At 37.1% G+C, this 17816-nt stretch overlaps 1 protein-coding gene across 4 annotated transcripts in view; it reads left to right on the top strand.

Moving 5' to 3' along the window:
* LOC114648307 (serine/threonine-protein kinase MRCK alpha-like) overlaps nucleotides 1-17816 on the top strand; it is a 571032-nt gene that overhangs the window by 269330 nt on the left and 283886 nt on the right. For all 4 annotated transcript variants that reach the window (XM_028797282.2, XM_051925532.1, XM_028797279.2 and 1 more), the window contains exon 5: nucleotides 8686-8834. In XM_028797282.2, the coding sequence (XP_028653115.1) occupies nucleotides 8686-8834 (149 nt within the window). The remainder of the gene's footprint in view (nucleotides 1-8685; nucleotides 8835-17816) is intronic.

The raw sequence follows: 17816 nt of genomic DNA, 5'->3' as shown, positions 1-17816 counted from the left end.
CCATCACCTTTGCTTTTTTATTGAGTAACAATGTACTAGTAAAGAGTGCTGTTTTATCTGAATCATATTTGTTTTTGTTTTGTCTTCACACATCCATCCATTTTCTAAATCCAATCTCTCCAAGTTTTGGAATGTAGATAGCAGCAAAGTTCAAGTAGAACTCAAGAACCAATCTGGATGAAGAACATATTTGCACACAAACTCATTCACACTGGGCCAATCTGGTTAACCAACTGCTGATGTAATTGGGATATAGGAGGAGAAAACAGAGCACCTGTCAGAAAACCAACGTAGGCAGGGGATTATACTGTATAAACAGAGTGACAGGGCCTGAATTTCACCCAGTGTCCAAAGGCTCTGTATGATCACGGCACAATTCTAGATGCGTCACTCTTAGTTTTTCATGATTTTTTTTTAATTGATTATTTAATTGGTGCTTTATATGTAACACTTCAATGTAATCTAGATCTCTGGAAATGTGAAGCTGTAGCTTTTGCGAATAGGCCATGATTTTTTTTTTATTAAGGTCCTCTAGTTTAGTTTTTCCTCCAGCTTTTCAAAGATGTTGTTAGCTGATAACACTAAATTACATTGATGTGAATATGGGGCTATGTAAGTACTATCCTCTGAGTGTAAAGCTAATTATTAAGACAAAGGTTTGGATAACTCATCAGTGTATTCTTCATCGTATATGGGCCTCATCATATATGGGCAAAGTAATTATTGTCATAGGCACTGTTATCTTTTTTTTTTGACTGATCCAGGCCCTGGTGTGTTTTTCAGATAAATGAATATGCAATTTTATCAATGAAAGTACATCACTGAAAAATTGATTATTCTAGTAGTGCTTTGCATATACTGTACTTGGTATTTATTTGATGCTGAATTATCCTCTGCTGTAACAGTAATAATTTAGGATTTTCTTGCAGTTTATCCTAATGTGCAAACTAATTGCGAACTTAAATATAAAAAGTATAATAGCACATCATTATACTTTGCAGCTGTGTTGCTAGAAGAGTTGTTCACTTTAAACATTTTCACTGATTCATAGAATTCTATGTCAAAGAGATGTTTGTAGTTAATAGGCACCGTTTGGTAAATTCTTACCAAAATATACTATACTAGTAAACTAAACTTTAAAGTTCACTGTCACTTGGCCATTAATATTGTTACTTTGTGACAAGTTCTGCAACAATGGTACACAAATGTATATTGTAAAATGTCAAATAGTGTGTATAATATATTGCAAATGTAAAATTCTTGCATTTATCTTTTAAATTCGATTGTACTAGGTTAAGAGGTAACCATATTTTCATTGACTTGAAAAAAATATTTTTGCCTGGATAATGAGTATATATATTTTCACTGTCTTTTTTCAACAGTGTATTGCATATGCCAGTCATTGCTGAATAACCTAGGGTAGGACATCTTACTATGGTAGTTAAAAAGTCAAACAAATGCTATTGTTTCAATTTCCCTATATTTTTGCTAAAAATCTTTCTTCTTCAACTTATTTGGCTTTGAATAATAAGTCTTGCAGTTTTGTGTTGTTTGTTCTGGAATTGTATCTGTAATAACCCTGATTATTTTTGTGCTATTGAATATTCCTTGACGGACTGATGCTTTTAGCATTCCAGTGGTTCACCCCACTTGTGGGAGAGAAAAATAGGTAGCTTAGCTAGTATAATGAAGTGTGTTTATTTTTATTAGAGATTAGATAACTGCTGTAGCCATATCAGACTATATGTTTTCCCATAATATGGTGAAATGTCATATACTGTGGTGGTTGTGTACTTTTTACCCCGTGAAGTATTTTTGTAGTGATTGTGCAGAAAAGAAAAATTGCTATTCATTTTCCATGAGTCCATGTAGTTTATTTTGCACCACATTCACACAAATTCTTCATTCCAACATGTCATATGTCATGTGATAGCACTGTGTGGCATAAATCAGGCCTACCAGCATTTCTAGAATCAGTTAATATTTATTTGAGAATTGGAATGGGCAAAATAAGGGACCTTAGTGACTTTGAAAGTGACACGATAGTTGATGCTATGCATGTTCATGTTAGCATTTTTCCAGCTGTTGTCATAAGCTCTTCTTGTATGCACAACTGTTTCAGGGGTTTACCAAGAATGGTGTGAAAAGAAAAAAAAAACTTTCAGTGATAGATGATCTCATGGATCAGGGTGGTTAAAAGGGAATGACCAGAATAGTATAAGCAAACAGATGAGTTGCCAACCAGGCAATTAACATTCGGCACATCTGTGTTGAATTTAGATGTGATCTTGGAAACCACCATTTGTCAGGCTCTGAATGAAATGGGAGGCCACTCTAAAGGCTGATGTTGTCTGAGAAGCACAAGAAAACATATTTCTTAATTAGCCACAGAAGTATCAAAACTAGACAGTTGAGAAGTGGGGATATAAAAAGGTACTTGGTCAGACAAATCCAAGCTGCATTTGCATCAAGGTGATGGAAGGATCAGAATTTGGCTCAAGCAACACGCGTCATGCAGCCATCCTGTTTGGTGTCAGTAATAGACACTGATGGTAGCAGTGTGCTGACAAACTTTGGGACCTTTCATACCCACTGAAGAAAGTGCGAGTGACAAGGCATAACTGAAAATTGTTGCTGATTGAGTTCATCCCTTCATGGCTATAGTTTATCCACATATGGATGAACATGTCCACCAAAATAATTGTCACAAGGCATACTGTATACAGTTTTGATGCAAAATGATTCAGGCAAGCAAGTTTTCATTGTTTCAGTGGCCTTCGCAGTCCCTGGAACGTACCGGAATCTCATTGTATATGTCAGACAATCACAATAAAAGAATCTTAACTTGAGCATCTTTGGGATGAGATGGGCAGAGCCATTCACAATAAGACTGTGCAGCTGTCTTAATTTGTAGCAACTGTGCAACATAGTCTGTTCTGCTTGGTACAATATTTCTGAACAATATGTTGTAGAATTGATGACCAGATAAGTTCATGTTGCTGTGAAGTCCAACGGAGGTGCAACATACTAGTGCACCAAATGAATTCGAAAGTCATTGTAGGTGTACTACTGTGTAGCTAGTAATGCTCAGATCACTTCAGTTATGCTAATGGTTATTGCCACTTGTACTATGACATTTGAAGCACTTAGAACTAGCCTTACAAGTTTGTATCATTATGTACAACTAACACCTCCTAGGCAGATGTATCTATGGTCCTTCAGTTTTTGATTAACAAGAGTATTACGGTATTTAAAAAAAATTGTCAATGAAAAGAGAGTTAACACAAAGCTTTGTCCCATATCTAACTTGCCCAGAGCTGTTGAATGTGTCTGTTGTTTAATTTTAATGCAGTCTTCACTCTTAACTCTCATCCTAAGTTTTAACTCTACTCTAAAAGTTGATGAAAGACACTTAGTGCATGCCATGACTATGCCCTTTGTATTATAGCCAAGTGATACAAATCATGGAATAACATATAACATTTCTGATGAAACCAGGGCAGTTTCCAGCCTCTATACTATACAGCCTTGAACTAAATTAAACAGGGTTTGTTGTGTGGTGGGTGTGGTAAACTATCAGCGCATGTGCTCAACCCCTCAAGAATTTTATATTAAAAAAGAGTAATATTTGAAATAAATTACTGCACATCTAATGTGCAGGCAAATGACTCATAGGTTATACTTTACATTAGTCTTTGAGGTGACACTTGGAACTTATAAATGTTTATATGCTATGTACTTATTGTTTAATGTTCTTCTCCCTCCTTAGCGTTGCATTTTATTCCAAAAAAACATGTGAAAACATTGTTTTTTTTTTGGCATGAAAAATTAAATTCTGTTTATTATATAAAAAAATCCTGGGACGAGACGAGACTTTTTCAGAGAGATAATTTCAAGTCCTGCGAGACGAGACTTTGTGCCAAGAGATTTAACCACAACCATGGTCCATTCACCTCTCATTCGTGTGAATGCTATTGTCAGACACAGTTCCAGTGCTCTCAGCTCTTATAAATTTTTATGTTTTCCTCATTTTAATACAAGATATACAATCTATTCGTTTCCTTCATTGTAGTCCTTTTCTGGACAATAATTTTATATATTCTAGATGAAATGTCAACAACTAAAGCGAAGAAGAAAGGGCAGAGCATTTCGAAAAGAGACCCAAAAGCGTTGGAGAGAAAAGAATTCAAAAAAGAACAATAATAATCTAAGTGAAAATAAGGAAAGTTATAATCAGCCCGGACCAAGTGGAATTGAAAATCTAACAGGTCCAAGCGGGGGTGGAAATTAAAGAAAAAGAGTAGAAGACAAAGTAGAATATTGTAAAAAGGTTAAAAAACGTTGGCGCAATACACATGCAGAGCAGGTTAGAGATTATGAAAGTACTAAAATTCGAAAGTCTCAATAAACTGATAGTAACAAACAGAAACTATTACTTGGTGAAATAACAGAACAGCGAAAATTGATCGAATATATGGACATAGGTGATATGACAGATGTATGTAGATATTGTTCAACTTTAAGTCAGAGACTTGTAGATCGTCTATAATTCGTGCTGCCATCAGGGAAAAGTAGTGTTTCTTCCCAATAAAGAGGCATATCTGCGAGAATTAAAAGATTTGTTATTTGGTGAAAGTGAAATCCATAAACACTACAGGCAAAATATCCGAATCTACAATAATCTGTTCTTGTTCTCATCATTCAATGCTTAAAACGTAGATTTACATGATTCAAGACCATATGCTATGAGAATCTGTGGTCCTATAACAATTAAAGCTACTACAAGTTTAATTTCAAAGAAACCACAGTTCGGTCAGGTTTATATTTGTGATTACGGAGGAGCGATGCAATATAGAATCATAATAGTTAAACAATCGTACGTATTAGAAATTCTACAGTCAATAATGGATACAAATCCATAAGTCCAAAAATATCGCACTTTACACAAAATTTATCTGAAAAACACGGACAAAGAACTTTTCTTGGATTTTTTGAATCCGAAAGATGACGTTTGCATATATAATAAACCAACATGTGACGAATTGTCAGTGATAATAGTTTCGAAAGATGGAGATATCAAAGAAAGAGTTGATGTTTGTGTTTATCCAAAAGCAAAACACGATTTGTCTCAAGCAGCAGATGTGGGAAATGACTAGTGCGTGGTGCCCACACGGGGGTTGGCGAGTCAAGCGAGCAGGGTGCAGTGCCCCCTAGATTTATTAAATCTCAAAAGTCGGAGCAGAATCGCCTTCCGGACAAATGTTCTTTCAATGTAGGGAACAGGTGGTAGTCACTGGGTACCAAGTCCGGACTATAGGGTGGGTGGGTGATGAAGTTCCAACCGCCGATCTTTACGCATGTTTTCCTCAACCTTTGCGACTGTCTCGTCGGAAATTGCCGGTCTTCTGCGCGAACTTTGCACTTGGCGGTAGCGTTCAACGGGAGCTCCATTTTCAGGGGCTGCCAAGCCAAGATTGAGCATCCCAGCAAAGCCGCACATGCTTGTTTGGGAGTGCAGGAAGCACTAATCACAACAGTGTGGCCAACAGCCGTACGAACAGTTTCTCTATGTCCCCACCGCTTTGGAGACCTTACTTTTGGGATTGCCCTTGTCACTAACATAAATGAAATAGTCCTCTTTGTATTTAGGGTTCTCACGGAAGGATTTGATGATGATGGTCATGCAGACTTCTGGCTTTTAATGCATCACTGTTGGAACATCACGGTGCTTTGAGTAGATGGTGGTGGTGCAAGCCACCACCTAAAGGACACCGGAAAAGGAAACAGAAGAGAGAGTAGGGGTTAGTACAGATTTTAGAGCCACCATGAATAGTTATAATGAATTGGATATACAGAGTATCAGGATTTAAATTACAGTGAAGGTATGAGAAGACCATGTTAAAATAATGTGTTTTCAGCAGTTTTTTAAAGTGCTCCATTGTATTAGCCTGGCGAATTCCTATTGGCAGGCTATTCCAGATTTTAGGTGCATAACAGCAGAAGGCCGCCTCACCACTTCTTTTAAGTTTTGCTCTTGAAATTCTAAGGAGACACTCATTTGAGGATCTGAGGTTACGATTTGGAATATAAGATGTCAAGTTGCAAACGATTTATGTCTTTTTTGGGTATTCTTGAGAGGATTGCGTTACATTAATCTAGCCGACTGAAAACAAACGCGTGAACTAATTTCTCAGCATCTTTCAATGATATAATAGGTCTAACTTTTGCTATGTTTCTTAAGTGAAAAAATGCTGTCCTAGTGATCTGATTAATATGCAATTTAAAATTCAGATTACAGTCAACAGTTACCCCTAAGCTTTTTAACTCCGTCTTGACTTTTAATCCTAATGCATCCAGTTTATTTCTAATAGCCTCATTGTATCCATTATTGCCAATCACTAAGATTTCAGTTTTCTCTTTATTTAGCTTGAGAAAGTTACTATTCATCCATTCTGAAATACAAGTCAGACATTGTGTTAGTGAATCAAGAGAATCAGGGTCATCATGTGCTATTGATAAATACAGGTGTGTGTCATCAGCATAGCTGTGGTAGCTCACATTGTGCCCTGAGATAATCTGACCTAACGGAAGCATGTAGATTGAGAAGAGCAGCGGACCCAGGATAGAGCCTTGTGGAACACCATATAGGATGTCATGTGTCTTTGAGTTGTAATTACCACAACTAACAAAGACTTTTCTCCCTGCCAGGTAGGATTCAAACCAATTTAAGACACTGCCAGAGAGGCCCACCCATTGACTAAGGCGATTTCTAAGAATATTATGATCAATGGTGTCAAATGCGGCACTCAGATCTAAGAGGATGAGAACAGATAAATGGCCTCTGTCTGCATTTACCCGCAAGTCATTTACTACTTTAACGAGTGCAGTTTCTGTGCTGTGATTTGTTCTAAAACCTGACTGAAATTTATCAAGAATAGCATGTTTATTGAGATGCTCATTTATTTGCATAATGACTGCCTTCTCCAGAATTTTACTTAAGAAAGGCAGGTTAGAGATGGGCCTAAAATTTTCAAGAGAAGAGGGGTCAAGATTATTTTTCTTAAGTAGGGGTTTAACTACAGCAGTCTCAAGACAGTCTGGGAAGACCCCGGTATTTAATGACGAATTTACTATGTCAAGAATATTATCAATTAGTATGCCCGATACTTCTTTGAAAAAATTTGTTAGTATTGGGTCAAGGATGCAGGTGAAGGGTTTCAGTTGAGACGGCACGGTAAAAGACACAATCCAACGTCACAGTCAGGACAATAATGGCATTTTTCTTTTCAGGATTTCTTTCCAGATTTATCAGTTTTTAAACAACACGTTGCACAGTTATGAGTTGGATTTTGTTTTTTTCTGTTGGAGGTATATAATCAATAAAATATAATCAATAAAATACCAATAAGATGCTCTGGATTGATCTGTGATTTGGGTCGAGCGAGTCTCTTTAGTGGTAGTGTGGACAGTGGATGTGCTGCATTGATTTGTTTTACAAGCTGGCATGTAAAATTTGCATGAGATAGTTTTGACAGCTTTTTGTTTGTACAGTGTAACATGAATACATTCCAAATGCACTGTTCCACCAGATGACGAAATGTCTTTTTGTAGTATTCCTTTTGTTGCCTCTGCATAACAGGATGGAAAGTCAATTCTTGATCCACGCGATTAGCTGCCCATCGTGCTATTGTAGTCGACCATAGCACAAAGCTTCATAACCTGCTTGTTGCCTTTTGTCTGAACAGTGACCATAGCTGCATTATGTACAGGGCTAAGAAGACAAACATCTTTCTTGTCCTTCCATTTCAGCGCAAGCACTTCACCCTTTTGCCAAGATACTAGCACACCTCGCTGTAATTTAGCTCTTCCAAAGTATTCAGGCATGCCCACAATGGTTAGGACGCACTGTTCCAAATGCGTCAGTCTTTCTTTGAAGCAAGATTTCAAATAGCTCTGGTGAAATATAAAAATTGGCCATAACACAGTAACCTTGATCCAGTAGAGCATCTGTCAAAGTCAGCACCGATGACGTAGCAACGCCATATTTCATTGTTCCTTAACCCTGTATATGGAACCAAATTCCAAATGTATCCCATTTTAGATTCATAAAGCTTTATGCCAAATCTTGCACTTTTTGACGCGATGTAGGTTGTATCCATGACAGTCTGCCCTTAGAAATCATGAGACTTTCTTCGATGCTGACATTGCAATCTGGAAAGTAAATGCTATAAAATTTTACTACAATCGCCTTGTGTATCTCCCAAATTTTCTTCATTTTGGGTGCTGGATGGGTACTCTCATCAAAGTCTTCATTGTTGGTAAAGTGCAGATATTTAATAATTAGTGAAAACCTGCACTCAGACATAATTTCTCCAAAGAATGACAGCACAAATGATTCTCGGTCACTTCTGTACAGTTGCCCTAGGAACTAACGCTTTTAGCATGGTTTTCTCAACCTAGTAATGCTCAGGTGTAACGCTAAGGAGGTTAAAGTTGCTTTAGCATTTTTCTTATGTATTCTTTCCATTGTGGTGTAAAGGATGACATTTGTATTGCAATGGTTAATTTCCATTTTACTTGGAGACTTAAGAGATATATTTACTTTAGCCATTCTTGACAGTGTATTTTAGAAGTTCAGATATAATGTGGTACTTTTTTTAACCTGTTGTCATCCTCTGCTTTTAGTACCTTGTTATGGACTACTACGTGGGTGGAGACCTACTTACTTTGCTCAGTAAGTTTGAGGATAGATTGCCAGAGGAGATGTCTCGATTTTACCTTGCTGAAATGGTGCTCGCTATTGACTCAGTTCATCAACTTCATTATGTTCACAGGTAAGATTAATGGGAATGGTTGAATATTTTACTTTGTAAGAAAATGATGAAATAATGATGCATTTTTCTTAGCACTACTGTTTTTTGAATTGGTGTACCTGTAACCCTGTTAGAAAAATTTATATTTTGAGTTATAATGCTATGGATAACATTTGTAATTGTCAAGAGCAGATTGTCCACCATTTAGTAAATCATCACAAACCTAAACAACCAACAATACCTATAATTAATTTTTCATGTTATAAGCTAATTTGTGTGTATTATAGTGAGTACTTTGACAGAAATGAAAAATGCACATAGAATGGTTCTTCACGACGCTCCTAAATCTGCCTTATGTGGTACATTTCTTCTGCTCCTGTAGTCCTCATTAATTTCTATTTCCAAATTAACAAACATATGGATTTCCACTCTTCCGTGTACACCTAACTTACTGTAAATACTGCTCCCAGTAAAGTCTTCCTATGGTGGCCTGAAAAGTCTTAAGTTCACTGGTCTGCCATCACATTAATTCATTTACATTGAAAAAAGAAAAATGAAACAAAACAGCACAGATACCACTCTATGTAGGTTTTGTTACATTTCAATAGGCTCCCTGCCCCAGCAACCCCCACTGGGTCTATCAGCACCCTTCTCCCTGTTGACTTTGAATGTTATGGGTCCTACCTTTTTCTCTAATGTAGAGTAACAAATCCATTTTGGCACTAAGTTTGCAGAGAATTTATTTGCGACTGGAGAAAGATATTGTCTCCACACACATGGTGTACAATTTTGTTTGGTTTATTATAGTACTTGGCCTGTTTAGCCCTAGCACATGCCATGTATTCCTAATTTATTTGGTTAATTGATCTTGCATGATAATGACATCATTGGCTTTTGTTCTTGGATATATATGTATGTACCCATTATGTATACACCCATAATGGCAGAATAATAGAAAGTGGCCATGATAACCCAAGGGTTTTGTTCTCTGTAGTTAATAAACTACTCGAACCCGCATCTGGTCCAACTACCTCTTCTACTGAAGTCTGTGAGGAATTCCTCCACTTTTTCCGTAACAAAATTAAAGATCTAAATAATTCAACTTACAAATACATCATCTGTTTATATCTCTCCCTGTTTTCCCATTCCATCCAGCTCCTTCTCTAAGTTCTCACCAGTCACTTCTGCATTTGTTAATAACCTGCTTTGTAAGATGAGGCCGACTACTTGTGTACTGGACCCCATCCCCACCACACTACTTAAATCCTGCCTTCATGCCATAATCCCGATTGTTACAACAATAATAAACTCATCCCTTGACACTGGCTCCGTGCCGCTCACTTTTAAAATTGCTTCTGTAACCCCAATGTTAAAAAAGTCTGGCCTTGATGCTGACAATCTTAACAATTTCCAGCCTATTTCCCACTTACCTTTCCTGTCAAAAGTTCTTGAGCGTGTTGTAGCTTCCCAACTCACCAATTACCTAACCTCTAATAATTTGATGGAACCCTTTCAGTCTGGTTTCAGGGCGCGGCACAGCTGTGAAACTGCTCTGCTACGGGTAACCAATGATTTGCTTATGGCAGCAGACTCTGGACAAACTAGCATATTAATTCTGTTAGACCTCAGTGCAGCATTTGACACTGTTAGACATGACATCCTACTGTCCAGAATGGAGAACATGCTGGGTATCTCTGGCACTGCCCTCCAGTGGTTCAAGTCCTATCTGACTGATAGACAAGAGTTTGTTAGTCTTGGCAACAGCAGATCCAACTCCGTGCCAGTCACACAAGGAGTCCCTCAGGGCTCTGTCCTTGGTCCTCTGCTTTTCTGTATTTATATGCTTCCCCTTGGCCATATTATCTGTAGTTATGGATTGGGTTATCATTTTTATGCAGATGATAGTCAGCTCTACTTCAATGTTAAAAGTGGAACTTCATCAGAGCTTTCTCAGCTCACAACCTGCCTTAGTGAAATTAAAACCTGGATGGAGCAGAACTCTTTAAAATTAAATTGCAATAAAACCGAACTCCTGCAAATTGGGACTAAAATGCAACTTAATAAAATGAGCTCCTTCCCAGTCCATCTTGGCAGTGATCTCATCAGACCTGCCTCTACTGTAAAAAATCTTGGTGTCATTTTTGATTCCTCCCTCACTTATTCCACCTACATAAATCACATTAAGAAACTTTCTTACTTTCACCTCCGTAACATATCCCGTGTTCGCTCCTTCCTCTCCTTCTCTAATGCTGAGAAACTTGTCCATGCTTTTATCACATCCCGCATCGATTATTGTAATTCCCTACTGGCAGGTGCCCCTTCTAATCTTATATCACAGCTCCAGCTTATTCAAAACTCAGCTGCAAGAGTCCTTACTCAAACCAGCAGCAGCGAGCACATCACACCTATCCTGCTCCGTCTTCACTGGCTCCCTGTGTCCTACAGAATCGAATATAAAATCCTACTAATAACCTACAAAGCTTTAAATAACCTCACACCAAACTACATCAGTGACTTTCTCCATCACTATGTGCCTGCCCGCCCACTAAGGTCCTCTGATTCTGGTAATCTTGTTGTGCCCCTCACTAATCTACACTCTATGGGTGACAGGGCCTTCAGCTGTATAGCGCCCAGACTCTGGAATGACCTACCAAAATTAATCAGGTCAGCTGACTCCATGAATTCTTTTAAAAAACAACTCAAAACTCATCTGTTCAGGAAGGCTTTTAGCTCTACTTGACTTTATTACCTTTCTCTCAGTTTACTTCTCTGTCAAGATGCCAATGTAACCTGTGTGTGTGTGCTAGACCATCAATTATGTTGTCTGTTTTTTTTTCAGAATTTACTGTCTTAATCTTCTTTATTTATTTATCTGGTTTGTACAATGCTATATACTGTATATTCTGCCGTTCTTTATTATATTCTGTAAGTGCCTTGAGCATGGAAAAGGCGCTACATAAATAAAATGTATTATTATTATTATTTATTATTATATACTGTAGTGCCTGGTAAATCTACCGACAAATATAAAACACCCTGTTTAATGTGCTCTGTGTAGCTTTTGTTACAAATGATTGTGAGATTTTGGATAATTCCATTCCCTTAGATGGACTTGGCCAGTCCTTGGCATTGCTGCCAGAATAGGATCCAAGACGCTACAACCAGTACTTGAATAAACAGGTTCAGAAAATGAACGTTATTTTATTATCTCTCTATTTTAGAAAAAATCTTGAGACAAGACTATTCCAAGAGATTTTTTCATGTCCCACGAGACGAGACTATTGCCAAGAGATTTTATCAAGTTCTTGCCCTCCTGCCAACTATTTATGGTTAACGGCCCACACCCACGCTCCTATCACCTCTCATTCCTGTCAGACACAGTTCCTGTGCTCTCAGCTCTTACAATTTTTTTACATTTTCCTCACTTTAAGTTCCCAATAAAAGAAGACTTATTACAGTGAACCCTCGTTTATCACGGTTAATCCGTTCCAGACTCTACCGCGATAAATGAATTTTCGCGAAGTAGGATTCTTTATTTATAAATCGAATATTTTCGCAGTTAGAGTATAGAAAACCTGTTTACGACCTTCTAAATACATTTTTTTAACATTATTAGAGCCCTCTAGACATGAAATAACACCCTTTAGTCACCATTACACTCGTATTACCCACTATATTAGACAAAATAAGAGAAAATAAGACATATTAGATGTTACAAATATCATTATTATTGTACTGTACATTTAATTACACACACACACACACACACACACACACACACACACACACACACACACACACACAGTTCTTACACACAACCACTAACCTATGAAGGCACAAGCTCAGTAGGAGAGTCTTCAGTTTGTAAGCTGGAGCGCTGATCGCACCCTCAGAGGACACAGACGCCCCTGGGAAAACCCCTGAAACAGCTGACAGTCTACCTTCACATTGCTCCTTACCCTTCTTACTTGCGATATAACGTGCGATAAACCTCTCACGCGGTACTCTGCTTACTTAAAAGTATTGCGCAGCGCCGCTCAGCTTTGGAATTGGTTGTTTTGTTTCTCTCTCTTTCTCTCTCTCTCTCTCTCACTCTCTCTCTCTCAGACATTCTCTGCTCCTGGCGGAACTGTCATCTCTGACTTGTCATGGAGCACGTTTAAACTTTTGAAAAGAGACAAATGTTTGTTTGCAGTGCTTTGAATAAAGTTATTTTTTTTTCTACAACCTCATGTGTCTCTGTGCAAATCTGTGATCCAAGCATGACAAGGTGGTGCAGTATCTTCAGCAGGTGCGTCGTTGTCTTCTTCCGCTGAAGGAGTACTAGGAGTAGGCAGTGGGTGTCTGGGTGCGCGGCTGAAGAACATCTTGATAGGCAGTTGCTGGCGCTGTCTTTTCATATGCGTGAGGAGGCTTTTGTAGGGTATTGCCATCTTTGATCATATCCAAGAGTTTCACCCTCTCCTGGATGGTAAGCATCTTCCTCCGGCGCTTAGTTTCATTGTCAGAAGGCTTAGAAAAAGCAGCACGTTTAGGAGCCATCGTGGGGCTTAGATAAAAGTTCTCAGAAAGCGCATGTGTAGTGACGTAAGCGTGTATGAGAAAAAATCGCGATAGAGTGAAGCTGTGAAAGTCGAAGCGTGATATAGCGAGGGATCACTGTATGTCCAAATCTTCATGAAGAATTTCATCCCGAAGAGTTATCAACAGAACAAATGAGTACATGGCAAATCGTTGAACCGAGAAACGATGAAGTCAAACAAATTTAAATAAATTGTCAATCGGTTACACTGCAAATTGGTTAAATGCGTATGAATAGATTATGCTGAAACAGTTGGTGGTGATTGTGTGGAAGATGAAAACGTCAACTTACAATATCCCGTAGAATATCTACAACCGTTAACACCGTCCAGTCTTCCACCGGCCGAATTACTGTTGAACGAAGGGTGTTTTGTAATGTTATTGAGTGACGGGCTATGCAATAGGACAAGATTAGTTGTATTCAAAATTGCTCAATCAACTCTGACATGTAAAATTTTAACAGGTAACAAGAAAGGTAATGTAGTACATCTTCTGCAGAAAACATTAGACACCAAAGGAGATCTTGATATGCCATTCCTATTACAACATTTACAGTTTCCTATTAGAATAGCTTTTGCTATGACAATTAACAAATCACAGGGACAAACATTCGAATAAGTCGGTTTACTTATTAGAGAGAGAGAAGTGGTATTCACTCACAGGCAGTTGTGCATTGCATTGTCACAATGTAACTCCAAACACGGAATCAAAATTCAAAGCGATATTGATGAAAAGTTAATTCCAAATTTTGTTTTTACTGAAGTTTTACAGTAAAAGTGTAAGTTTAAAAAGTATTTGAGGGTTAATTTCAAAGCCAAACAGAACGAAAACATATAACGCAAAGAATACGCAACATGAAACATAATTTTCTTTCAATTTATTACATTTATTTATTTATTTATTACAATTTATCACATTACATGTGAATTTCCCATCGGGATTAATAAAGTATCTATCTATCTATCTATCTATCTATCTATCTATCTATCTATCTATCTATCTATCTATCTATCTATCTATCTATCTATTTTACTTTTTTTTATTAGGGTTAATTATTCGCTGTAATGTAAAATAGTTAGGTCTATTATGCATATGTAACAATTCCCATGAAAATAACAATCTGTTTAAATTGTACATCTGCTTCCCCATACGCGAGTGACAGAGCCGCAAAGTGGCTAGCACATAACGCCTGCACAGGAGTTGGCAAGCGAAGCGAGTATTATATATTCTTATTATAGTGAAATATTTAATGTCTTAACTTATAGTCATACTTTGTAGTAATCTGTACTTAGTTGGTATTATAATGACTTCTTACCTCCTCATTTTTCCTGTTGGCATCATCAGTGCCAGTTTAGTTGTACAATTTAAGTTCATCGAATGATTTAGTAATGTAATACTCTGTGTGCTGTTGGTATTGAGAGTTGGCATTTTATCCTCTCAATGTCTGTATGTAAATCTGTCAGCTGCATGACATTTATCTTGATGCTCATCTGTATGGTTTTTATTCTGTGATCATAATATAAGAAACACTTGTGAGTGTTTCAGTGTGCCGAATACTTCTTTATCTTCTCGCCTATTGAGGTTTAAAGTGAATGTTGGTGAGTTATTTTTGTTTTTTATTTGATTTCTATTTTGTATTTTTAAGAGGAGAACCAGCAAATGTTACAGCCTCTGTGTTCCATGTTCATTAATAAAGTGATAGTTTTCCCCATCTCATCCATCTGTACCGATTTTATAGTACATTTAAGAAAATATGAGAAAAGCTTGTAAGGCTGTAGCTTACAAGTAAACACATCCTGTTCATTATAGGGAGCAGACTAATCAGAAATGATTACGTGTTGTGAGTGATCCCTGCTCCTTTTCATCATTGGAGGAGAAGTTTGAAATGAGAGGATTTAAAAAACATTGGTACTTTCCCATGTAGAACTGCTTGCAGTAATCTGTATTCACTATTATAGAGAAAATGATATCGAGTAGTAGGTTCCTGTCACTTCAGCATAATTCTGTAGACATTTTGCAATAAGCACGGGGATAAAAAGAAATAAAAGCAGTATTAAAGTCAATTGCAAGTGTCAGAAGAAGTTTGTTACAAATTGCTCTAATCAGGTTAGACTCTTGACTAACAAGATTCCAACATACAGCTACGTTGACAAGAAATTTTCATTGAAACATGTTACATAAAATAAAAAATTTGATTTTGTACTAAAGTAGATAAAAAAGAATTAGTTGACTTCTTTTTTCTTCTAGGTTCAACTCTTGAAAATGTGTTAGTATCAAGAACTAACACAGACTAAGGAGGCACATCTGTAGCGTGTTTAATAAAAGCAGCAATGTCAGCCCCAGGTGACTTAAGACACAATGTAGAAGAAACATATAGTTTAGTAGGCTTGAATTTGAAAGATCAGTGAGTTCTTGTTAGTTCTTTTGAACAGGATGTTAGAATTGACCCTCCTTTAATAATAAATTCAAATATTAATAATAAACTTTTAAGAAACATTATTGAAGTTTGAGAAAATCTAGATCCCAAAATTCTGTGATTAATCTTAGTGATCCTTGCTACCATACAGTATCTATACACAGTATCTATACATTTGACTGGACTGTACTAGATTTTTTAGAAATTATCTGACACCCTTATTTTCCATTATCCTTCATTCTTTTAAAATTGTTTCTTTTTGAATAATGTTAGTGTTGCGTTTACCAAATGTATAATAATGAAGTGCGTGGCACACTGTTTTTTTTTTTTTTTTGGTTGTGATTTTTGATAAGAAGACACTCCAAAGGGAAACAGTCATATTTTTGTTAAAGTGTGGTGGAAACTGTGGCCTACATTTTTTTTAAATAGCAGGTCAGTGCTTATGCAAAATTTCTTGACTGCAGCAGAATAGCCTTTGTAAAGTACAGAATAAAAGTCTGTACACTGAGAATGAAACAGTTCTTGGGTGTGGAGGTCTCATCCAGCCCTGATCAGTCATAAGCTATTTTTAAATATGGCAGTTCTGCCATATGATTTCCAAGCCTAAAATGAGCCCTGAAAATGAAGGCTTTGAAAAGAGAAAGCCAAGTTAAGCTGAAAAGGTTTGTGGGAAACCAGTTTGCACATATTTAACTGTTAATAACATGTCTGACAAGTTGTATAACTTGAAACTCGGTAGAATTTCAAAAATAGATGCAGCTTCTGCTTTGCACATAGCCTTGAAGGTTCCATGAGATTCTGTTCTTTCCAGAGTTTCTGCTCCAAAATAAATTAAAAAATACTCATCGTCATCACCACTATAACAGCCATTTTCCAGATTTACCATGTTGGCTGGTTGCCTCTCCCATAGTGTTTTTCCTCCATTTAATAAGTAAATTATAAAATTGCATCAGGTTTCGGTCACTGACTGTACAATGTCTGCACATTCTGTTAGTGTCTGCATGGATTTATTATAGGGTACTCTCTCTTTTTCTTCCTGCATCCTTAGATTAACTGTGACTTTTAAATTGACCCAATATGAGTCAGTTTTTGTTTATAATTGAGCTTGACATGCGATGGGCTAGTGCTCCACCAAGGCCTGGTTTGTGCCTTGCACCTAATTCTGCTGGAATAGCTTTGCAACCCAGCAACCCAAAAAGTGAAATAAGCAGGTTTTATAAATAATAGGTGAGTTTGATAAAAGGATGGTTATTCTGGGGGAAACAAACACATACCACAAAATACATTCTGAGGCCAAATATCTTACAGTTATCTACACTGAAGATTCTCAAAATGGCAATTATATGACTATATTGGCTTTAAGTCTTTGAGGCCTAATCCATCGGAGTATTGGCAAGTAAAGTATGGGCTATCTAAACATGCTTTACTAGCCTGAAAATTACCATCACTTTGTTTTCTTTTTATTATCTACAGAAATTTGGTAATTGCCTGGTTTACCTTTTACATAATTGCTGCTGATAACTGTCCTTTCAGTGCCAGACAACTGAAATCATGAGACAGGTTGAGGGCCTTTTTCCCATGCTGAGGCTTGCAGCTGTTGAAATGTTACAGGAAGAGAGAGTTTTTCGTGCCAGCAGCATGTTAATTTCCTGTGGGTCCCACCCTGGGAGCCACCTCATTGTGGGGAGCAAAAAAAAAAAAAAAAAAGTGGTTCTATTTATATATTCTGTACTTCTACCAGCTGGTATTGCCAGACTGGAAAGAAAATTGCAAATATCTTTTTTGTTTTTGTTATGCTGTGCCTCTTGTAGTACAGCACAAGCCTGTAGGGTAATGATTCCTGTGGTGAAATTTTGAGTCAGGAATGAATTAAGTAAATGCTCATTGTAATCCTCCTAAATCTCATATTCTTGATTTGCTGATGTTCAAGACAATTTTTTTTAACTGTGTAAATATTAAAATGAATTCAAACTATCATTTCCTCACTGCCTTTCACAGGGAGCCAA

Source organism: Erpetoichthys calabaricus, chromosome 3, assembly GCF_900747795.2.
Source record: "Erpetoichthys calabaricus chromosome 3, fErpCal1.3, whole genome shotgun sequence".
In the NCBI taxonomy this organism is placed as follows: Eukaryota; Metazoa; Chordata; class Cladistia; order Polypteriformes; family Polypteridae; genus Erpetoichthys; species Erpetoichthys calabaricus.
The sequence above is the reverse complement of the archived record's forward strand: the minus strand, read 5'-3'. Positions and strand labels throughout refer to the sequence as shown.